The sequence below is a fragment of the Aphelocoma coerulescens genome, chromosome 1 (genome assembly GCF_041296385.1).
Source record: "Aphelocoma coerulescens isolate FSJ_1873_10779 chromosome 1, UR_Acoe_1.0, whole genome shotgun sequence".
Lineage (NCBI taxonomy): Eukaryota > Metazoa > Chordata > Aves > Passeriformes > Corvidae > Aphelocoma > Aphelocoma coerulescens.
In genome coordinates this window covers 119,592,833-119,617,162 of record NC_091013.1, presented here as the reverse complement: position 1 = coordinate 119,617,162, position 24,330 = coordinate 119,592,833, and the positions used below count along the sequence as shown (strand labels likewise).

The 24,330-nt window shown below is 53.5% G+C and overlaps 1 protein-coding gene and 1 long non-coding RNA gene across 2 annotated transcripts in view; one reads left to right on the top strand and one right to left on the bottom strand.

The window, feature by feature from the left end:
• LOC138120070 (uncharacterized) overlaps window positions 1–3,128 on the top strand; it is a 12,804-nt gene extending 9,676 nt beyond the window's left edge. The window contains exon 3 of the long non-coding RNA XR_011155727.1: window positions 2,948–3,128. This is a non-coding gene — a long non-coding RNA (uncharacterized lncRNA). The remainder of the gene's footprint in view (window positions 1–2,947) is intronic.
• Window positions 2,903–24,330, bottom strand: CHRDL2 (chordin like 2). The gene is made up of 11 exons (XM_069032496.1): window positions 24,249–24,330; window positions 18,903–19,015; window positions 17,969–18,062; window positions 16,925–17,067; window positions 14,724–14,817; window positions 14,353–14,408; window positions 12,500–12,668; window positions 11,366–11,560; window positions 8,260–8,442; window positions 4,755–4,847; window positions 2,903–2,982 (listed from the first exon to the last, which is right to left on the bottom strand). Exons 1-11 carry the CDS (start codon window positions 24,328–24,330, stop codon window positions 2,903–2,905), a joined length of 1,302 nt encoding a protein of 433 aa, XP_068888597.1.

Genomic DNA, 24,330 nt, shown 5'->3' with positions numbered 1-24,330 from the left:
ATCCAATTAAAAGGGTTAATCCCACAGGTGCCCCGTGGAGAGAGGGGCCTCTCGGAGGTGCACGAGGGCAGGCTCCTGGGAAGGCTGGGCATCACTGGGAGTCACTGACACCGCTGCAGGGATTGCTCGCTGCCCACAGCCCCGGCCAGCCCACAGCCTGTCCCTCGGCCCCGTCACAGACACGTGTCCCCAGCAGTGCTGCGACAGAGCTCGGCCACCAGCCCGCGTGGCCTCTGTGCATGTCCCCAGCAGTCCGACAGGATGGGCCTTTACAGTCCTGGGGGAAAGGGAAGTCTCTGACACCGGTTAGCCAAGGGGAGGCTGGTGTCTTCTCCCTCCCATCCCTCTGCTCTGGAGACAGGCCAGCAGAGCTGGGGGTGTCAGGGGAGAATGGAAGAGCCACATCACACAAACAGCATTTTTGGAGACTTCCCCATCTCCCTTCTTGGTGGGTGCACTCAGCACCAAACCCTGTTTGCTGGGACCACCTTCAGTGCAAGGACAACAGCAGCAGGGGCAGGGCAAACCTTGTCCCGCCCAGAGCAGCTGCACCAGGACAATGCCATCCACGTTTCCCAGGAAGGGACCAGGCAGCACCAGCATCTCCTGGGGGGAAACTCCTTAGGATGAGACTTTTCCATCTCCATCTTGTGCTTCCATGAACCTCTCTCCAAAGAAACTCCATCCTGCACATCACTGTTAATATCGAGGGCTCAGCCAGGAGTCCAGGGCAATGCAGCACCGGGGTGAGGCAGCTCTGTGGTCACTGCAGACGTGTGGTGTTCTCTCTAAGTACAATGTACCTCTCTCTGGGCAGGGATTGCTCAGGGAGGGATGTCAGGGACCACATCCATAGAATCACAGAGTCACTGAATTGTTCAGGTTGGGAAAACCCTCTGATACCATCCAGTTCTACTGTTCCCCCAGCCCTGCCAAGGGCACCTTTGGCCCACGTCCCCAGGTGCCACATCCACACAGCTTTAAATCCCTCCAGGGATGGGGACTCCACCACTGCCCTGGGCAGCTGTGCCAGGGCTGGACAGCCCTTTTGGGGAAGGAATTTCCCCTAACATCCAACCTGAACCTCCTCTGGCGCAACTTGAGGGCGTTTCCTCTTGTCCTGTCACTTGTTCCCTGGGAGAAGAGACCACCCCCATGCAGTCTGTTGCAGTTCCTCTGTTGCTGCTCACCAAAGGGTTTCTCCTGGCCACGGAGCATCCAGCAGCATCCACCACCCTCCTGGACATGGCCGAGGAGTTCTGTGCGTAAGGCACGCAGCTGAGTTGCACTCAAGAGGTCTGTCTGTGTCTGGGCTTAGTGCCTATGGTCCCAGGACAGCCTGTGTGGGCCCAGCACCCTGTAGATACCTGCAGGAAACCTCACCTGGACCAGGCAGTGCAGAATCCGTGCTGGTTTTCTCCCAGCCTTCCCTGTGAACCCACCAGAGCAGCTTCATTCCAAACCTGCCACTTCTGGTAAATGAGCACAAATTGGCCCTTGGCTCAGCTCCAATTAGATCACACAAGGGCCAGCTAATTAGGCTGACAAGAGAGGGGTCAGGCTCTGCCCAAGGCCTGGCAGCATCCTCCCTGCAGCTACTGCCATGCAGGTGGGCATGGGGCAAGGAGGTGGCTTCACCCTCTCCCTTCACCTCACACCATGGGGAGCACCCTGATGCTCAAGGCCTCACTGGGATTTTTTCCTGAATAACCTTAGCCCTGTTATGTGGCCCTGGTGAGCAGTGCCAGCTCAGGGCCCCATCCCCAAGCTCTGTTTTCAGCCCAGAGCTGTGAGCAGACCACGAGCAAATGGGAAGGGGTGATCCCCTACAGATGAGCAAAGCATCCGTGGGATCTCTCTGCGTGCCTCCATCCTGCATCCCAGCCCTGAGGATGCTGCCTGAGTGCAGCCCCACCAGGGCCCCTGAGCCTTAACACAGACCCTACAGGGAAAGAAGAACCAGCACAGGAAGCTGAATCAAGAAGATGTTTTAATCAGATTTGTCAGACAGAGTTGGATCTCCAAATAAATAGATTTATCAAAACGGAAAAAACCAAGAATCCTAGGATAAATACATGTACCAAAACAACCTGAAAATCCCCCAAAGTTATTTCCAGACAGGGGGAAGGTGATGCTGCTGCATGCCCTCCTCCCCATGCTGCAGAAATGATCCTGTTTGCCCTTTGGGAGATGCCCCTCCTGTGAATACAGCCCCGTAGATATTATATAGGATAGATATAAATACATAGCACAATAAATGCTTAGTAGTGACCTTAGTGCAGTGTTCAGGGTCTCAGACCCTGCCAGCAGGTGGGTCCTCCCAGAACCTACATTTCCAAGTGACCTGCAAAGAAGGGAAAAGAATCGTCCCAGCTGGAAGAGAGGAGATTTTTCAAAAAACACCCTTTGGAGGGCATTCAGCCAAAAAAAACCCTTTGCAGATCCCAGGGGCTCCAAGGAAAGAAAGAGGGATGGTTTTTCTTTCTTTGCAGGTCACCTTTCCACCAGCAGCTGGTAAGGAGCACGGCCGTGTTCTGCTCTGCTGCGCGCTCCTGGTGCTCCTCAGGAACGCCGGGGTGTCCGGGATGGATCCCACCTCCTCGTGCCGCACCAGGTCTCACCCCTCCGCCATCTCTCCCTCCTCCCTCGGCTCAGCCGACATCTTTGGGATAGCGGGAGGTGACGGCCAACCTCCTGCACTCTCCCGCTGGAGAGAGGCACCTACACGGCTGCGGCTTCGACACCAATGGATTGGGATCGTTCTCTGGAGTTCCTGGAGTTTCCACTAGTGTAACCTGTATTGCAGTGCCAGTCTATTTAATAATGCAGCTCTGGAGTTCATATATATGTGTATGTGTGTCTGTGTGTAGATAAATCATTAGCTACAGAAAAGTTCTTTGCTTTACAAGTTCTTTGTTTCCTTCTCTGGGCTTTCTGTCATCCTCAGCTCCGACGTCTGGGCTCGGAAGATGTTCCAGTGACCTGGATGAGCAACGACAGACTCACATTAGGAGCAGCCTTGGAGCAGGAAAGCACAATCACCCCATGTGCAGCGCCCTCGGCACTGCAGGATCCACAAGGACCTCGCTGTGGGAGAGCTCTGCGCACTACAGCGGCCGTGGTCAGAGCAGCCTGTAAGTGATCCAAGCCCTAGACTTTGTCATCTTGCAGTTAAAATGGTGCTTGGAGGGGCCCTCTTGCCCTTGCACTGCAATTAATGGGACAATCAACGGCCCTTACAACACTTTTCTGGAAAACACTTGCACAGTGTGAAAAGAAAAGGGGCTCAGACTCCCCCTCTCCACCTCCTCAAGGGGTGCTTTGACATGGTGTTAGGTCCATGTCCTCCCCGGCATGTCTCAGCTTTGGGCTGACTTTCTGCCTCTCGGGGGAAGAAGCATTTTGCTTGTCTTTTGTCTCAACCTCGCAAAGCCACAATTTCAGTTTCATGGGCAATGGACAGGTATGGCTCTCTCCTCTCTTCTGTCAGCCCCATTTATATTCATCTTTCTGCTGCTGCCTCAGCCTTGGGTCTGCATTCAGCAACCCATGGTAGGGGAAAATCCTGCTGCAGAAGAAGAAGGAATCCCTCTGAATCCCCCAAGGAGCTGCAGAGTCCCAGCAAATCAAATGTGGAACTGCAACCCCCCCCCAAAATAAGGACAAAGTGTCCCAATCCCTCTCCATGCTCCCACAAAGAATCCCCCAATGTGCAGGAGGTGGCTGGAGGTGTTTTCCCTCCAGGTGTTCTCTTCCCCCAGTGCAGTCCCAGCAAGGATTATGCAGCCCCAATGTCACCACTCCGGGGGTGGAGGGAATATTTTCTAGCTGAATTAATCTCCTGCTGGGAAGAAATCACCGGTCAGAGCTTTGCTAGAACTTGCAGCCACGGCAGTGGTTATTTCACAACAGGGTTATTTGTCAGGGGAAACTGAGGCAAGAAGAAGGAGGCACATTCCAGAGACTCCACCAGGGTGTGAAGCCCAGCCTGGGAGCAGGGACTGGAAAATCCCCCGGGGTTTGGCCAAAAGCTGCTGTCTCAAAGGGACTAGGGGTGAAAACCAACCCGCAGCGTCCCTGGGGCCCCGGGAGCGCTGTGCGCGCTGGGCAGCAGCGCTGTTCCGACTGACCCCATAACCCATGGGTGCTGGACACTGCGGGCATGGCTCTGATCCGAACCCACCCCCTTAAACCCCAACGCAGCCAGGCGAGGAGGCAGCCAGCAGGAAACAGCGTGGCAGCTTCGCTCCATGCAGGCACTCCCAGCATGTGCACCAGCATTCCTGCCCTTTGTCATGTTTACGCACATCCCGGAACGTCCAGAATGATTTTTTAAAATATTTCAACAGTTTATTTTTTTGCTAATCCCTTGCATCATTTTTTTTTTCCTCCCCCCATGCTCCCAGTACCACCAGATGGATTAGATATAAAAATCAAACAGTTTTACGGGCTCTGGAGAGACAAAACCTCTGGATTTCACAAGAGTGCGTCCACTTTTAGAAAGCTGGCTGCCCTTTCCAATACCATAAAGTGAAAATGTGGCTGTTAACCAGGAGTGTTGCGTATGGATGTGAAGACAGGTCAGCCCCAACCCAGCTACACTTGCACAAGCATTTTCCCCACAGTTCAGCTCCCCATGCCATGCTGGGATTTTGCAGCCTGTTTGGAATAGCCAGAGCAGAGCAGGAAATCAGGAGGTTGTTTGGGGCAGGGAACGCTGGAGGAGTCAGGAAATGGGATTTTTCTCTCCCTACCTTCATTTGTCCTAGTGACCAGCCTGAAGTTTTGTGCTTCTTGCTTGAATTCTTGTTTGCTGATCTTCTTGGTCTGGATCAGATGGAATATTCCTGCAGAGGGGACACGGCATCAGATTCTGCAGCGTCCGATTCAAGGCTCACACAGGTTTGGATTCTCTGTTCCCTCCTGACACTGCCTGCCCTGGATTCCCTGGGGTCCTGGTTTGGTGCAGGACCTGCTGCCAAAGCCTGGTGGGAACTGGGAATGAATCCAGGGTGGGCCAAGGCCAGGAAACATCTCATTTAAGTATCAGATTAGATATTAGGAGGAAATTCTTCCCTGTGAGGGTAGGGAAGCCCTGGCACAGGTTGCCCAGAGCAGCTGTGGCTGCCCCACCCCTGGAAGTGTCCAAGGCCAGGTTGAAGCAACCTGGTCTAGTGGGAGGTGTCCCATCCCACAGCAGGGATGTGGAATGGGATGGGCTCAAAACTCCCTTCCAACCCAAACCTTTCTAAGATTCTATGGTTCTATGAAAAGAGTCACTGCTTGTTAAATCAGGATGTTTCACCACGAAGCAGTGAAAGCACTAGGATTGTGTTGCTCCAGAAAGCATCTTGCCCTGCAGGAGTTCAAATCTCCCCTAAAACCATCAAAGAAATAAAGGTGAGAGCAAGGGGATGTTGGGATCCTTGTCCCCTCTGCTCACTCTCAACCACCCATGTTCCCCGACTGCAGAGACCCCTCCATGCTCAGATGATTTCCTGTCCTGGAAGCAGCCAGGGACCAAAGTTTTCTATGTCTTTGTCACCAGTGCTGAAATTCCTCCAGACAGGAAAAAACACAACTGACCTCAGCAGAGATTGGTATTTCTGCCCCTGCCAGCATTGTCCTCTTAGTGGAGGTGCCTGACTCAGATGTTTGACCCAGGCAAACCAGAATCTGCATTTAGCAATGAAAGTGACCTTCTTGTGGGATTAGGGGTTATGATATTCTTTTTCTCCTGCAAGGCATGACAAACCAGGCAGGGATGCCTGGAATATCCTTCCCCACCTCTCCCTCAGGCTCTCGGAGTACTCAGCCTTTTGCTGCCAGCAGATGTGAGAGGAAACATGGTCCCCCTTATTTGGTTAAGAGACTTTCCCTGATTCCCAGCAGCAATTACACACAAAAAGAGTATGTAATGAAGGGGAACTGCCTCACAATCCATATAAATGAGAAATTATCAACTGCGGAAAATTAGTACAGGAAGTCAAAGACATAGAGAGAAATAGATGGATATTTGGACTATTAATTAGTCCTTTCAGTGGGTTGGGTAAAGAAGTCCTACCAGTAACAAAAGAAGATACTGGATGGAGATAATAGAACTGTTATTGACGCAAGAAAGGCACAAGTGTTCAATAAATCCTTCTGGTCTATACTTAGAAGGGAGCAGGAGGGTGTGCTTACAGTCCCCAGGGCTGATGAAGCACTTTCCAGCACATTAGTAACCAAGAGGATATTTTAAACAAGAGCTACAAGAGATAAACATCTTTTAATCAACCGACCTAGATAATGCTCCCTCAAGAGCTCTCAGAGAGCTGGCTGAGACCTTTGCCCCCCTGGGATGGTCATTCCTGACACATGCCAGGAGCTGTGGAGCAGAGCAGGAACGCAGGCCATGCTCCAGCAGGAATCAGGAGAGCACAAGATAAGAACAGTCCAGCAGCAGAGAGGCAGGATGGATGGAGCTGGCACAGGGCAGTGCCATTCCTGGCAAGCACAGCCCATCCAACAGGCAGCAGCATTCCTGGCAGCATTTGGGGTGAGATGGAGTGAGCTGCTGGGGCTGTCGGGCACACACCACTGTTCTTGGTGCTTCAAAAGGGGTTTGTAAGAAAGATGGGGATGGACTTCTTAACAGGGCCTATAGCGAGAGGACAACAGGTCAAAAACATCAGAAAGCCACTTTTCAAAACTCCTGGTGATGTTCAGACCCCTAAAAAGATGGGGAAGCTCTGCAACTCTTCTGGAGGCCAGTCGTGTGCCACCAGCCAGCTGGGTAAAAACTTTTGTCTGGGAACTGGTGCTGGTTTCTCCTCCCAACTCCTGCTTCATGGAGGAAACCATCCTGGCCCAGAAATAGATGAGGCCACGTAGGTATCATGAGCCCATACAAAGGCAGATGGATGAGGTCCAGGCGTGACTTGCAGCCTCTCTACTCCACACTCTCTGCTCTGTTGGTAGAGTGATGGACCATGGAGAGGTGGAATCCATATGTGAGTGAGCTCATGCTCTTTCCCAATAATAACACTTCAGTCTGCCAAGCAAAAGAGCTGTGTTGGCCTCAGGGACAAGGGCCTCCCCTGTCCCTGGCTGGCAGGGCTTGGGAGCTCCATGCAGACGTGAAGCTTTTGGCCTCGGAAGGTGCCGAGAAGGTTTGGGTGCTGCCCCGTGCCAAGGAGCAAGGGGAGGAAGCGGCGGGGCCCAGACAGCGTGGGCTCAGAGCTGTCCTCAGCTACAAGGTGCCATTGTGAGGGAGGCCCCGCTGAGGCGCGGGAGCACGGGCAGGAGGGCACCGGGGAGCATGGAGGATGGCAGGGGCAGGATGGAAACATGGTGGCAGCCAGGGCTCTGTCTCCGGAGTTAATTTCTCGGGCTGCTGTCCATGTGTGCCCAGTCTCAGCAGCTGGCTGAGCTCTCCCTAGGGAGTGATGTGGAACACAGACATACCAGGAGACCAGAACACCTGGCTACACATGCCCAGCAGATGCAGGCCGAGGGTCACTGGATCCGCAGAAAACGTGCAACCAACCTTAAGTGCTCAAGTTTTTTGGGGTAGAGTATGTCTGATGGAAACTCAGGACTGGGGCACTGGGATGCTTCCATGGGCTGCAGAGAAACACAGCACAAATATCTACAGGACCAGGTGTCCCTGGACTCCTCTGGTCTATAAGAGCAAAGCTGAGGGTGTGGGGAGAGAGCAAGAGATTGGTGCCATTTGACAGCGTATTTGCTGTGCTTCGACGTCCAGAGGACACAACAACAGGAGCATCCAAATCCACCCATCCAAAAAGTGTGCTGGGGACAATTCGTCCCCCTCGTGTGCACCTTTGCAGCAGCTTTCAAGCTGTAGGTGGACTGGGGTATAAAAAAAAGAGAAAAAGCAAAACCATGGAGTGACCAGAAGAATTTTTTTTGTTTGTTTTCCATGTGCATTTGGCATGAGAGCAGGGAGGTTTGGAGGAGCAGCCCCAAGGCCCTTGTCTTGCTTGCCCATGTGCTGTGCCTCCAGATGGTGTTGCAGCTCATGGTGAGGTATAGGGGGGCCAAAAGTGGTTTCCAGCCCCCAGTCTGCATGGAATGCAGGAAAAGAGTATGAAATGGGGGAGGCAGAAGAGACAGCCTGCTGTCAGCAGGTTTTGATTCATCACGCAAGGGGTGGAGCACCTCTAGAAAAGCCAGAAAAATCAAACAAAGCTTGGAAAGCATCAGGTTTCCACACACACCTCCTGCTCTGCTGGCTGCTTTCATAATGGTGCTCACCTTTAATCAACTTCCAGTTGTAGATTTCCACCTCTTCTGCCAGCTCCTTCTCGATCGCCATGGTCCTGAGGATCTCCTTGGAGGGCTCGGAGCGTGGCGGCACAAACGTGTACACCAGGACACGGCTGGGGCTCCTGCTACACCGGGGTGTGGCGATTTCATCCGTGGGTTTGACTCTGGTTTCTGAGCGAACACAAGGACAGAGCTCATTAAAAAGGGGCAGAAAGGACCATCTCAGCACCCAGGTCATGGAAAAGGCATCTTGGCTTTGGTGCCACGTGGCACAGTCGTGTCTGTCCCATGATCCAATCCCCAGCACCAGCAGCAAAGGAGAGGTTAATAAGGGACCTGTGGACCTCCTCATTCTCACGTTTCTCATTCCCCCTGACTCCGGCAGCCTCTGTGCCAGTGGAATGGAGAAGGGGGTTTTGTCCATCTGGATCCCTCATACTCTCTGCAGTGACCTTGATGCCACCATCACCACAAAGCACAGGCTGGATTCCCCACTTCCCACCTCACTCCCGCTGGAGGAGGAGCATCAGGGGAGCCAAGGGATGAGCCCACAGCAGAGGAGCCTGGGCTGCCTGGGCAGCACGCCCGGCTCAGCCCCACAGGTGGGCTCAGCACCAGCGCCAGCACCCTCGCCACATGGGGTGTCACCACAAGGACATCCACACTGGGTCCTACGTGACTTTTTCAGCATTCTTGGTAAAGAAGAGCTGCTAATTTTTCCCTCTTTTTTTTAATGTAGCTGGAGTAATTAAGAATCCCCCATGGTTTTGGAAGGAGATTTATTGCCTTTGGTTGTGGTCCTTGGAATGCAGAGGAGCCCAGCTCTGCTGAATTTAGCCTTGTTCTCCCAGTCAGTTTGGATGCTGAAACTTTTTATGCTACTCGAAAGAAAGTTTGGCTATAAATAGATGCCTGGGGTTTATTTTAGTAAGACAGTTATTTTAGGCCTGATTCTGCTCTCCCCCAGGCTTTCTGGGGTGGTCCTGAGCTCTTCTTCTCTGAGAGGGGATAGAAGTCCCAATTTAAAGGGAAGCAAAGCTTGTCAGCAACCAGAGGACAGGCTCTCAGTTCTGCAGTTCAGCGTGAGGCAGAGGGGGATGAGCACAGCCCAGCACCCTCATTCCTCCCACTGTGGGGTCATGGAGCAGGGAAACCTCTGTCCCAGAGCGTTAAACTTCACCTGCTCCAGGGCATTCACAGAAGCGTGGAGTTGTTAAAGCCGGAAAAGCCCTTTAAGATCATGGAGCCCATGATTAAAGCCCCACCTTCACAGCAGGAAAGGAACCCCCGGGATTCAACAGGAATTTAACAACTCAGGAGCTCCCTGCTGGAGCTGCTCGCCTGCCCACGGCATCAGGGAGGAGGAGCAGGGACACAGAGGTCGTGGTCACCTGCTCTGCCCACAGCAGTGTTCCCCACATCCAAACAACGCATTGCAGCCATTCCCGGGATCAGGGTCCCTTCAGCAAAATCCCTCAGTGTTCCTCTCTAAGTTACGGGGTACAAAGGAGGAAGATAAGGACAGTCACAGAAAGCACTTGGAAAAAGAAGCTGGGCAAAGCCTCCATGCAGGGAAGGAAAGGGCAAGGATGTAACTTGGCTGAGCAATGTGTGTGTGTGTGATCGCTATCTGTGAGAACTGGAAAGCAAGAACAAAATCATTTTGGCTGCATCAGGGTGTTTAATTTGAAATAAATGAAGTCTGAACAACAGACAAGAGATCCAAGCAGGGAAAGTTGTCGGCTTTAAACCAGAGAGACCCACTAGAGTGGGAATGCAAGACTGGAAGGGCTCTGCTCAGTCATCACATCCCATTCCCACCAGGCACCACATCATAAATTCTGCTCATAAACATATCAAAAACCTTATTAAAACAAGCTGAGCTTCTGCCCTTCACTCCCCCAGGGAGGCCATCCCAGAACCTCTCCGCTCAGGGGCTGGAAAACCTTGAAAATCTCAGCTCAAATGACTTTGCAGCCATTCCAAAACACAGCAGTGCCCTTTGCTTGCTCTCCTGGGTGAGACCCCTCCACAGAAACCCCTTGAAGATGCTGATCAGAGGGGATCACGCACAATCCGCTGCACCTGCAGCCAGTCTCAGACACTGAGGTATCTTTAGTCTCCCCAGGGAAGCTGTGGGCGGTCCATCAGCTGAACATCTCCTGATAAATGTCAGTTCAGAGAGGTATAATCCACAAAACATTCTCCAGTGGGACCAGGAGGAGATGTCATCCCTGCCACATCTTTGCCAGGTCTGTGGTTTAAGGCAAACAGCTTTCCAAAGACCAAGGAGCTGAGAGACCCAAAACACACTGAACAGGAAAGGAAAAGTGGTCTTCTCCACCATGGAATCACAGAACCATTCAATTTGGAAAAGATCTTTGAGATCATCAAGTCCACCTGTACCCCCAGCACTGCCAAGGCACCACTGATCCATGTCCCCAAGTGCCACATCCACATGGCTTTTAAATCCCTCTGGGGATGGGGACTCATCACCGCCCTGGGCAGCTGTGCCAGGGCTGGACAGACCCTTTGGGGGAAGAAATTTTCTGTAACATCCAATCCAAGCATCCCCTGGCTCAGCCTGAGGCCGTTCCCTCTCCTCCTGTCCCTGTTCCCTGGGAGCAGAGCCCGACCCCCCCGGCTGCCCCCTCCTGTCAGGGACTTGTGCAGAGCCACAAGGTCCCCCCTGAGCCTCCTTTGCTCCAGGCTGAGCCCCTTTCCCAGCTCCCTCAGCCGCTCCTGGGGCTCCAGCCCCTTTCCATGTCCATGTTCTACCTGGACCACCCCAAAATCTGTGTGTTCAACCTCCACTTCCAGAGACGAGGAGTTCCAGCTCCAACAAACCATGAGTACCACAGGCAACCCCTCTCCTGGGAAGTGTCCTCCCTTCTCCCTTCACACCTACAGCTCAGCTGCCACAACCTCCCAGAAAAGCCAAGCTTCCACCAGTGCTTGCCCTGCTGAACTTGTCTGGTGTGAATTCTGGCCACCAGTGACGTGAATCCTTACACATCTGTCAGCCTGAGGCTTTAAACCAAGGTTAAGGAAGGAACTGGAAGGCAGCTGCAGGAGCAGGCGGGATCCCACCTACCTGGACATACTTTACAGCATTTCCCGTCTACTTTCTCTGGATATTCACACGGATACTCCTTGGGGCATGTGATCTTCTGGCAGTCCTGGACGCCATCCCTGCACGTGCAGAGGATGCAGGGCAGGAGGCCGTAGAGCCGGAAGACGGGGTGCCACACTTCCCCATGGGAGTAGGTCTTCCCATTGTAAACACAAGCTGGAGGAGAGAGAGAAAAGAGCTGCTTGCGGAAAGAAATCCTTCTTCTCTTTGTAAACCCAAGGCTCGGTGGAGTCACTGCATTTCAGCACCTCAGACATGGGTGGTCCTGCTGTGTTGAGGAACGAGGTCCCCTGGCAGCGGATCCGGCGGCAGTGGTCACCGGGATATCACAGCCACCACACCCAGGAGGTGCCATGGGACAGAGGGAGCAGGCGCCAGGAGATGGGTCTGCTGGGTTTGACCAGCCTGGTGGGGACAAGGGCAAGTGTGGGCAGGACCTCACCTGCCTCCCAACCTCTGGAAGCCCAGGGTCCCTCCGAGGCTGTCACAGGAATGAAGCACAGTGAAGAGTGCCACCTGCTGACTCCTCCATGGAAATTTTTGGAGGTCCCAAAATTTCCTCCAGGGCTTCATCTCCAAGGACTAGAAAGAGCCCTTCTAGAGGCACAGTGGTGGGAGAGCCACCAAGAGGAGAAAGGACCTGCTATTCCCCCCTTTGGATCAAGGGGCTTGCCTCCTCATCTCACTGTCCTACCCTCTCCTCCAGGAACAACACCTGGGACAGCGCTGCGTCAGACCCAGCACTTGCACACAGTTACAAGGAGGAATATCCGTCCCTATCTGGAATATCCTGCACTGTCCTGGAAGGTCCATGTGGAGTCTTCCAGCTGAGCTCCTTCCGTCCCAAGTCCCAGATCTCCAGAACATTCCAAGGACCACTCTTCTTCCAACCCATTTTGGGAAGTGGTAGATTCATGCAGTCAGGAGGCTGTGGGCACGAGGACTGAGATACCTGGGTGAGGCTGGCTGTGGAAGAGTGGGGAGCAGGACTTGCTGGTGGAAACCTGCTGCTGAATGAGATTCCCTGAAGAATTCCAAGTCCTGGAGAAGCCACTTTAAGCCACATACAGACTGCCTGGCCTCTCCAGCCCTTACCTTTCTTGTGCTTCTCTTTCAAGACGATCTTCACGGTGGTGCCACCTGTTCCCTTGGGTTTGAAGCTCCTGGGAATTAACTCCAGGGAAGAACTGAGAACAGTGGACACGGTGGCTCCGGGTGGCTTCCTCCCCATCACCTCTCCCAAGCACTGGTCTTGTGAGTGTCTCTGTGAGCAGCCAGAGAGAAGAGGGGGTTCAGATTCAGGCAGTTGAGTTGTTCTCACTCCAAAGCATGCTGGAAAAAGCCATGCTGTGTCCTGCACACCTTCCATCAGGAGTGGAAGGGGCAGAGACCACAGGGATAAGCAATGACCATCCCTCTGGGGATGGGGACTCACCACTGCCCTGGGCAGCTGTGCCAAGGCTGGACAGCCCTTTGGGGAAGAAGTTTCCCTAATATCCAACCTGAGCCTCCCCTGGCCCAGCCTGAGGCTGTTCCCTCTCCTCCTGTCCCTGTTCCCTGGGAGCAGAGCCCGACCCCCCTGGCTGCCCCCTCCTGTCAGGGAGTTGTGCAGAGCCACAAGGTCCCCCCTGAGCCTCCTTTGCTCCAGGCTGAGCCCCTTTCCCAGCTCCCTCAGCCGCTCTTGGGGCTCCAGCCCCTTCCCCATCTTGCTGCTGCCACCACCCAAGGGGTGCTGAGCAACTGGTGTCAGTGTCCCACACTGGTGTCCTCCTCACGTGGGTCACCCTCACTGGGGCAGCACCTTTCCCTCCCCAAGCTCAACCCAATGCCCTCAGAGACGCATGTGAGGTCCTACATCCCTAACGCACACAGGGAAATGGGCTGATCTTTCCTAGATGGGAGGACGAGGACTGGCATCTGTGTGGCTCAAACAGGATCAGAAAGGTGAGGATGGGCCATATCCTGCTCTCTCACCTGGCAGGCACCAGGAGAGTTGGAATGGCACCGCCAGCCAGCAGGACTGGAATCCCAGGAACATCCCAGGAACATCCCAGGCTTCCAAGAGCAGAGTGTTGGGACAAGGCACGCAGCACAAAGGGTCCCCTTGTGTCTATTTTGGAGATTTTATAGGTGGTGGAGCAGTATGGAAAAGGGCTGAGCCAGGAGCTAAGTGACCTAATCCCACAGACCTGGCATGGGCTGCCCAGCTCCGAAATGTCGCCGTGAAGGAACCTTTGGCAGCCAAGGAATCACTCTTTCCTTGCTGGGGCTGCTGATACAAACAGCCTGGGGAAGGCAGTGGTGGCCAGCTCCAGCACTGCCCTCTTGCGTGGGAGGCAGGACACCTTCAAGCCCAAGGGGAGCGGAGACGCCTTCTCCTGGAGGAGAAACCCTCCCAAGAGAGATTTGGGCATCTGACTCTATGGACAAAGGTCAGGCCTGGCTGTTGGTCACCTCTGGGTCTGCTCTGACAACGTCCTTCAGCTGTTTGAGCTGGCAGACATTGGCCAACAAGGAGGAGAAGTGTCCCAGATTTCCAGTTCCTGCTGGTCTTTTGCACTTCCAAAGATGTTACAGAACCATAGAATCAGAATCATTTGGGTTGGAAAAGTTCTCTAAGGTCATCGAGTCCAACCCTTTCCCTGCCACTGCCAGGTCCCTCACCAAACCATGTCCCTAAGATGCTGCAGAGGGAGAGTAGAAAAGTCTTTCCCTGGTGGCCTGAGGTGTCACCTAGGCTGATATCCCTCAGCTAGATTCAATTCCATGGCACGATTCACCTGCAAATCAGGTGTCCATGGTCCTGCTGTGCAAGGATCTGAGTGTCCTCCTAGAGCTGCTGGGGGTGGTTACTTTGTAGAGGACAATGTGCTAGGGCATCCTGTGAGCTGTTCAGGGGGCTGTGCTAGAAGCAAGAAGTGGAGCTTTAAAACGCAAATGTCACGTACAACACCTCTGTTTAACTGCAGGGGTTCCTCTTCCGTGGACTTCTCAAAGGAGCCATCTGCAAGGGAAAAACATTGCCCTGGGAGATGCTGTGGAGCTGAATGGAGGTTTGCTCTCTGTGGCTGAAAGCAGCTCTCCTCCAGGTGCTGGCCTACCTGGGAGTCTGGAGAGACAGGAGCTTTGCACATGCAATTCATATTACCCAAGGAAAACCCAAGCCCCCAGCTTTTGTTTCCCAGTGCAACCAAGAGATAACAAGTGGCCTGATTTACAGCTCAGGCTTCCAAAAGCCTGCTAAAGTGGCTTGAAATGGCACCTGCTGTCAGGTGGCAACCAGCTGGAGTCTCCCAGCCCTCAGTCCCAGCCTCGTTACCTTTGCAGACCTGGCAGCAGGACTCCGGCACGGTTAAGGGAGAGGAGCACAGCAGCTCGGGGCAGGTCACCAGGCCGCAGTAAATCTGGCCTTCCTAGGAGGGCAGGAGGGAAAAAAACACTGTCAGTGTTACAAAGAGCTGAATGTCCCCCATGATGGGCTGCCAGTGCTTCAAACTGCAGATTTATCATAAATCATTGGGAAGGAATTGTTCCCTGGGAGGGTGGGGAGGCCCTGGCACAGGGTGCCCAGAGCAGCTGTGGCTGCCCCTGGATCCCTGGCAGTGTCCAAGGCCACGCTGGACAGGGTGTGGAGCAACCTGGGGCAGTAGAAGGTGTCCCTGCCCAGGTGGGACTGGATGAGCTTGAAGGTCCCTTCCAACTCAAACCACTCCAGGATTTTATGATTCCACAATCAAAAGCCCTCTGATGGTCCATCTTCAAATACCACCAATCATCCAGCAACTAATGAAAGCTGAAGGTCTGCCCCTGCTGCACTGTCCATCCTGCAGGGTACAGCAGGGTCACGTCCTCTCCTGGCATGGCTGTTCCATGAACAGTTCACAAGCTCCTGAGTGGAATGGTCTTCCTCAAAAAGGGACAGGCAGGGCTTTCCTCTCAGGCATCATGAGTGCTGCCAGACCTGAAACAGTCCCCACACACCTTCAAATTCTGCAGAACAACCCCTGGTTCAAAGGGGCACAAGACAATTTTCTCTGACATCTGCCAGGAAAAGGACCCAGAGGAGACAGGTGGAAATGGGAAGCAGGATTCTGAACCCAGACTCAGGTCCACACCGGAGCTCTGCCCTCCCTCTCTCCTGGTTTATTCAGTAACGCCAGAGCCAAGCACACAGACACGCAGGGACAGACCTGAGTGGGTTGTTTGGAAAATATCATTGCTGTAGTGATGTAGTGATTCAAGCTGAAAACCACAGGTCGAGGCCAGCCTTGACCTTAGTGCATCCCAGCCCCACCTCAGTCAGTGGATTTGCACCAGTTTGTTGCAGGAATCAGATTTTGCTACTTTGCCAAAGGGTAAAAAAGGATGTTCAGCAGCCAGACCTCGACAGCAAGGTCGTCTTCTCCATGCAGCAATTTTCTCTAGGGTATCCACAAGCTCCCAGTCAACCAAAACCAAGAGGTCAGCCAAGGATATCCTTAGAAAACCAAACCACAGCTGCTTCTTCTCCCATCAGGAAGCCAAACCGCTGTGTAAGGAACATGAAGAGGATGAGGGAAATTTGGTGGGTGACAGGATCTGGCGGAGGTCACCGCACACCAAATCCTGCTCTCCACCTCGGAGAGTCCAGACCTGCCTCTTCCTTCCTTCCTTCTCCTGACCAGCAGCTCGCAGCAATGGCCTGCCCCAGGCAGGAAAGAGCCAGTGCCATAAAAGGCAGGATTTATCCCAGCGGCTCCGGTCTTGGGGCAGTTTTCAGAGAGGGTTAGACCAGCTGTTCACGCAGCTGTTCTAGCAGCTGACCACATCAGACACAGCCTGGGGAGATCCCCCCATTGAAGGCTCCTCAGCCATCCCGTTATTTCCCCCTTTGTATCCAAGGCATTAACTGACAAATAAACAGAGCCTGAGTGACAGCCGAGAGGGACATGGGAGCTCCACGGGCTCCTGGGGACAGCGGCAGAGGAGCACACGCAGTCAGATTCAAGGGCTCCTTCCCAGTGTTTCCCACCATCCAGCTGGGGTCCCTAAGAGAGGAACCAGCCTCAAAAGCTGAGTAATTTCTACACGTCAGTTTTTCCTCTTGCTACACAGCTCTGAGGTGTGCGCACGCCCCAGAGGCTCAGACCAGCTATTCCAGTGCCACAGATCTTCCCTGTCCAGCGTCAACTGATGCAACCCCTGCGTGTGTGCTCTTGGCATGACAGAGGGAGGCGCTTTGGGCTCTTCTGCCCCTTTTTTATTTCCTGGCCAAGCTTGGTCCCACCCTTTGCTGCCACAGCCCCGGAGCACTGGGGTGCTCCATGAGGACAGGGTTGTCCCACTGCCTACCCCAAGTTGCCCCTGCCCAGACCTGGCCCGTGTGACCTCCGGTAAATCTTCTGCACCGATAACCCAATCCCGGTGATAAACCATCCCCACACAGGCTGGTACTACCAGGTCTTGCTGGGGTTTTTGAGCTGGTGGGGCAGTGCTGGGTGCAGGAGAGAGCCCCAGCCCCCAGCTCCCGTGGTAGCTTACGGAGCAGCTGCACTGCACACACTGGTTGGGCTGGCGGCTGGGGAAGAGCTCGCTGGTGCTGAACATCTCGCCCTGCTGGTACGTGGTGCCGTTGTACTGGCAGGACCTGACGGGCGCACGGAGGCCAGACGGAGAATGTGGCTCTGGAAAAGAGGACGAGAAAGGAGCGGGATGAGAGCCAGCCCTTGCCTGGCCCCGATGCAGCACTGATGCCCCACCAGCCCCTCCCTAAAGGACCAGCAGCCCTTCATTTAAACTGTGGTCACTGTGAAGTGGCCAGGGCACTGCATGGTTGGTCAGCAATTAAGTGTCCAAAAGCTCCTGGAGAATGGGGCTGCCCTAGCTGTGCTGAGCTCAGCACAGAGGGAAATCCTGAAAGTCAGACCTCACGAGATTTTTAACAAAATTCTTGGGTTTTTCCCTCCCCTGGTTATAATGATCGTCAGATTCAGATGGAGTCAGGTAAAAAGGGCTTCTCTCATGGGTAATTAGCAAAAAATCAAAATTAATGAGTTTTTTTCTATTTTTTCTTCCTGATTTCTCAAATCACTGATGGATTCTGACTAGCTTTGCCAGCACTCAGGTAGGGAAAGTTTTGGGACTAAATCTTGAGGTAATCTGTGGGGGTGAGAATGAACATATTGAGGTAACATGAGGCAATCAGTAGTGGTAAGGTAGGAAAACTTTTGGGGATAAAGCTTGAGAGAGTCTCTCATGCAGAGAAGGAAGTTGTTAAAAAAACGTAATTTATTTTTTTGTCCAAGACACTTTGCTGGCAAATGATCAGAATAAAGTGCCAGCTTCTGTTTTGCCCCTGACGTGTGAACTGACATTTTGTCCCTACAAAGCTCTTGGGATGGGGGGGAGAAAGGTAGAGAGCCCTTTTCCATCAAAATGACATTTTTGGAGGGAAAAAGCAGCCGGAGCTCCGTGACCAGGGCCAGACCCAGCATCGCTGCGTTGCCACAAATGGCAGCAGTGGAGGTACTGTAGGAGGTGACCACGGACACCTTGTCACCCCATCCCTGAGGAATGTCCACCTACCAGGACACCGCGGGCAGCACTGCTGGGGGTCCGTGACAGGGCTGGCACACGGCAGAGCTGGGCACTGGATCCGGTAGCACCTGATGTTGGTGTTCTGGGGAGAGACAGAGGTGGTTTGTTTAGTCCACAGGGAGCATTCATTTCATGGTCCACCCCTGCGAGGGGAGGAACACAACATTATTGCAACAAATTGTGCTGGTTGTAACTCACCAGGGATGTCTCCAGCCCTGGTTCAAACCCAGCCAGCTCATGGTCTCTCACCAGTCTCTCACCAGCACAGGCCACCCGTCATCTGACAGCAGCCCTGAGCCGCCTCCACCCACAACCCACCAGCGCTACAGAGGCAGAATCATGGAATCACTGGGTGATCTAGGTATGAAGGAACCTTAAAGATCTTGTTCCTGTCTTGGGCAGGGGCACCTTCCACTATCCCAGGTTGCTCCAACCTGGCCTCGAACACACCCAGGGGTGGGGCAGCCACAGCTTCTCTGGCCGCCCTGTGCCAGGGCCTCACCACCCTCACAGGGAGCAATTTCTTGTGAACATTTAATCTAAATCTCCCCTCTTCAAAACCATTCCCTTGTCCCATCATTATCCATCTGTGTAAAAAATAACTTCCATCTTTTTCACCAGCTCCCTTTCAGTACCAAAAGGTCTCCTCAAGGTAAACAGCAGCACCCTCAAAAGGTCAACCCAACACCCCCCAGGGGGACAGCCTTTGGCAAAGGGAAGAGATGAATCCAATGCCACTATGGGACTGGAAAGGGCTTCTCTGGTCAAATGAGACACCAGGACCGATTTGCTTCAACGCTGCTGAGCGAAGCCCCAGCGCAGCAGCAGCAGCAGCAGCAGCAGCAGCAGCAGCAGCAGCAGCAGCAGCAGCAGCAGCAGCAGCAGTGTCCACGCCTGCCCGCGCGGCGCCGTGGGGACGTGCCTCGGAGCAGCTGCAGCGGATGCAGTACATCAGCCCCTGGGGCTCCAGGTACGGGTGCCAGCTCTCCCCCGGGCTGTACTTCTTGCCATTGAAGTCGCAGAACATGTCCGGCCCTGAAAGTGAACCAGGAGAAGCTAAGTGAGAAAGAGGTTGGTTCTTGGGACAACTCTCTGTGATGAGAGCAAGGGCAGCCTTCACATTGTTCCCCACAAGTAGCTGGTGGCCAGGATCACCACCAAACCCCTCAGGACTTGGGCCAAAAACTCCAGTTTAGTCACCCTTAATGTTCACATCCACAGGCATCATCTGGTCCCGCAGGAGTGAGCTCCAGACCCGGTTGGACCTGCAGGAACCTGGACCCTCTAACAGCCGTGGTGCTGCTCCCACTCTCCCGTGACGTGTGCCAAAGCCCTGACCAGGCAGAGGGTCACCCCAGGAGCCAAGTTCTTTCCAAGCACACACCTGTCTGCATGTGATTTTCGTGGTTTACGTGCTCACAGCCCCGCTGAAAACCGAAGGTGATTTAAAAGGTTATGTCATCGAGGGAATTTGAGGTAGTTTGGGTGATTGCGTTGCTCGAAGGCAGTGGAGACATTTACGGCTCCTGAAGCATTTATGGGCCTTTAAAAACTTGCGGCACCCTGGGGATGCAGGAGAGGGGGAGGGCTGTTTTCCAAGGCATGATGCCCACCTCCTGCTACGTGAACTCGGGTGAGCCAGCAGGTGCTGACCCTGCCAGGCTGCTGGGAGGGCTCCTTAAACAATAGCAGAGGGTCCCCAAAATTATCTCAGTGGTGTTCACCACCCTGAAGGTGCTAAGAGCCATCCCACACTTCGCTCTGTCACCTGGGACGCAGCAGCGGCTGGGAGGGCCCAGCTGGTGTTGTCCCGCCTCACCAAAGCCAGAGATGCCACCTGCTTGGTGGATTTCTCCAATCAACCAGACAAAATTCACCCAGATGTGCTGGGGTGGGCTGCAGTCCCTCCTCTAGTTCATGACCATCTGCAGTCCCTCCTCTAGTTCATGACCATCCTCAGGAAGAACCCAGGTGATGCTCTACCATGGCCAGACCCTCTGGCCAGCAGGAAAGGCAGCCCTATGGGTTTACAAAGATCTTTATGGGTCTCTTCCAACTCAAGCCCTGCCAGCAGACTTGAGCTTCTCTTTGATGGCTTTAAGCACTTGATTCTCTAAGTCATACCTTCACAAGTGGTGACCACCAGCTGTCCAGACCGCCTGGTCCAGGCCACCACTGCATCTACAGAGGTGGAGGTTTGCAATAGCTTTGGAGTGGATGCTACCAGAGGGACAGGCAGAGGTATTTTCCTTCCCTTTCCCGGATCAGGACTGTACATTGTCCCCATAGCTCTTGACAAGTCAGCAACTCCCTATTCCTGGCCAGGCAGGTCACGAGCTTACAGCAAACCACACAAAACTGGTGAACATGTGGCTTGGAAATGGAGAAACCCAGAAAAGAGAGGAAAAACTCCACAAAACTATAAAACAAAAAAAACAACAACAAAAAAATCATAGTTTTGCAAAAGGGTGAGAAAATGACTTCATCTTTCCCTGCTTGCAGCATCCTCATGAATTATGCTGAGGGTGAAGAAATCAAGTTGCCTTGGTGTGACGCGGCCCCGCTCAGCTCGCAGGCTCCCATGCCAGTTGGCTGCTTCCTTCAAACATTTAATCACAAGTGGAGCCCTGGTTTGGGTCCAGCCCTCGAAAGCAGCCTGATTCATGTCAGCAAAGGGCCTGCTGGTAAAATTAAAGCTGACTGGCAGGGCTGGGCAGCAGGAGACACTTGTTGGCATCTCAGTAGTGCTACGCCGTGGTTTTGGCAAGAGGTGCCAGCATATTTGGGCAAAAGCAAGATGGGGATGGATGGATGGATGGATGGATGGATGGATGGATGGATGGATGGATGGATGGAAGGAAGGAAGGAAGGAAGGAAGGAAGGAAGGAAGGAAGGAAGGAAGGAAGGAAGGAAGGAAGGAAGGAAGGAAGGAAGGAAGGAAAGAAAGAAGGAAAGAAGGAAAGAAGGAAAGAAGGAAAGAAGGAAAGAAGGAAAGAAGGAAAGAAGGAAAGAAGGAAAGAGGAGGAGGCTTAAAAGCTGGAGGCTCTGGACCATTTTTTCCCATGCCAGGCCAATAATTTTATTTTCAGAGGTCAAACTTTGGATATCTTCCTAATTCATTTGAAGTGAAAAGCCATTTGTAGCAGTGAATTGCTCCCATGCTGATCAGTCACCTTATTTATTGCACCTTCAGCAGCAGCACACTCAGAAAAGTCACATGGGTTTACTTGTCACTGGATCTAAAGCAGGTCAGAAAGTTGTGGGGTGGCATCTCGTTGGTGGCTGGTGTCTGAAGCTGTTGAGATACATCCTAAGGAGACATTCCCTTCTCATGGTGTGGGAGATGCAGCCCAGGATGGGTTTCTCCACACCATTCAGTTTGTCACTGAGGACTGGTGTCTCTAAACCACTGAGGGAAGATGCTGCTCAGAGCTTCTGCGACAGCCCCTTGTGAGGTTTCAATTTCCTGGTAGCTGGAAAGCTTCTTCCCACAATGCCTATCCTACATCTGTAATGTCCTTTCCAACCCAAGCCATGAGTGATTCTGTGATTCTGTCTCTGGGAGTGTTCTGAGCAATTCGATGGCTCAGCAAGAGGTTGTGGGGTCTTGCTCATCTCCCCTCACTCCTCTTCTCCTCTTGCATCCCGAGGCTGAGGGGGGAAGGGTGGTCCTGCATCCCCAGATGGCACCCCTGGAGTTGTCTCTGGAGCAGGGCATGTCTGAGCTGGGCTCCCAGCCCCAGCAGTTTTTCTGGAGGTCGCACACCTGCCAGCCAGCACCGTGCCGGGCATGAGGGAGAGAGTTCATGCAAACCAGTTTGTAAGTTTTAAGAGCAGCCATAAATAAAGTGTAAGGAGCACTGTCTGGTACACAGAGTCCAGGCACTCCTGTGACAGCCCTGTATTTATGAAGGGCTTAAAATACAACTTAGCTGAGAAGGGACTGGTTAAAACACACTGGACCCTTGACATGTGGCATCCTGAAGACTCTGCTCACATCCAGATCAATTCCTACACGCTTGCCTCGCTCAGTTCCTGGCTGGGAATATCTGCTTGGGACTTTGGGAACCTGGAAAACTCTGTAGCTCTGAAAATGCAGTCTCATGAAGCATCTCTGAGTTCCCCAGGGTGGAGAAGCCAGGCAGATAGGGTCCTGCTTCCCCCCACTCCTTCCCAAGGGAATGCTTCATTACCTATACCAGGGTGTGCAGCCCTCACCTCTCCATTACCATGGACGTGGTAGCACTTGATTTCCATCATGGTCCTTCCCACCTTGGAGCACCCAGTCCCTTCATCTCTGCTGGATCCAAACTTGTAGGACAGAGGGATCCCAGGAACCCCCTTTTCTCCAGCAACCATGTTAAAAAGAAATGAAACAGCAACTTCCAAGCTCCTGGGGAAAACCACTGCCCCATGCTCTGCAGAGATGCTGGTGTTTAAATGCCTCCAGCCAAAACATCATTGCGTTCAACCATTGTCCCTGAGTTACTCAGAATGCAGCACATTCGTCCCAGTAACCTGTGCCTCTGGTACTTTTTTTCAGCTGGGAGTGCAAATCCCCTAAAATAGACTCTTTCTGTGGGCAAATTCTTCTTTTCTGACTTGCCTTCAAGCCTGAGCATTTCTGCTTCTCACCTATTTTTAGCCATGACACTGTAGGTCCCTTGGCTGATGAGCCTGCTCATAACTAATTTATTCCTGTCTTCACTCTCCCTGAACAGTCGGCCCTGAGAAAAGCGTGAAGCTGCAGAGGTGGATGGTGGAGAGAAGTCCACAATTTGATGATGACTCTGTCACCCAAACCACCTTGCCCTCGACCACAGGGCAAGTCCTGGCCAAGCCCTCCACATTGTGGGATATGCCCTGTAGCAAAGCTGAAGTGTTTCAGAGTTGGGGGGTGACTCTGGACCTCACTGCTCCAATCCTGCTTCAATCCCATATTCAGTGTTCTAAGTCCTGCAAACAGGCCCCAGCACTTCATCCCAAATCATACAAACCCTTACTGCCCCCATCCGTCATAGTTTATGCCCAACTTATGGGCTCTGTTACCACCTCCAAAGAGCAAACACCTCACCTAAAACCTCTTTCACCTTCTGGAGATGTCTCCATCCTCTTCCTAACTCTACCACAGCCGCCCGGGTAGAAGCAGGGAGTCAGACCCACATCCCTTGTTCAAGAAACAGATGCTGTGGGCTGGGTTTGGCAGCTTTGGATGAGCCCAGGGAAGGGAAAGCAGCTGAATTCACCCGGATTTTGCTCCCCAGGGCTTTGCACAGCCCCATCCATCCACCTGCCTTTCCCCCCCGGCACACCCCACAGACAGGATGAGCAATCCAGTGCTCGTATTTTGGGTCCACGCTCCAGGAGGATGATTATTTGAGTGCCTAATGCACTGCTGGCAGCAGGCAAGTTGTAAATCACCCTGACGCAGCCACCGGCAGACTCCGCTGGGATTCCGGGAGATTAAAGGGAAGAATAAATGTAGGGACACAACAGGTCCTGCTCCAAATTGCTTAGAGCTCCAGTGGCTCTGCGATGTTGCAGGGGTGCTCAGCACCCACTGGTGGGGTCCCAGTGCCTTGCCCAAGCCAAGACCACCTCCTGGCCGCAGTTAACACATCCAACACCCTCCAAGCTCCTGAACAGCCCTGGCCAAGTCCTTCAAGCCTTTTCATGGGAAGTGCCAAACCTCCCTTCCCTATCCCAAACCTTCTCTGCCTCAGTCAGCCTGCTGGGAGCAAAAGTGGGAGAGACTGAAGGATGAACATGGAGATGGACAAGGGATGATATGGAGGAAAGCCCCCAGCTTTGTTGGGAGTGGGGGAGGCATTGCCCCATCCCCATCCACCCTCGGAGGGGAGATGCACTCGTGCAGGGTGGGATCTGTGCAGAAGAAGGTCTGTAAAACAACCTCCTTCTCTGTGGCATTTCTAGCCCATGGAAGGGGGTCCCAGACCTTCCTCACACGCCTGGCGGCCCGCGGAGCCTCCCAGCCCCCTCACCAGCTGGCAGTGCTGTGCTCGGTGCTGTACAACCCCGCAAAGCAGGCGGGGACACAGCCATGTGGTGCGGGACAGGAAACCTGGCTGGCTGCACGGCCTGGGACATCCCAGCCACGGAGGTCCAGCACCTGCCATGGTCAAAAGCCTCCCCGTGCCCCCAGCCATGACCGCAAAGCACCCCCGCAAATTCCTGGGGACCCCGGTGACGGGGAAACTGAGGCACGGAGGGAAGCAGCGCAGCCGGGACAGGAGCGGGGAAGACTTACGAGCCCGGGCTCGGCTCTCGGAGGCGAAGAGGAGCAGGAGGCACCGGAGGAGGAAGGCGAGGGGACTCGCCCCGGGAAGCAT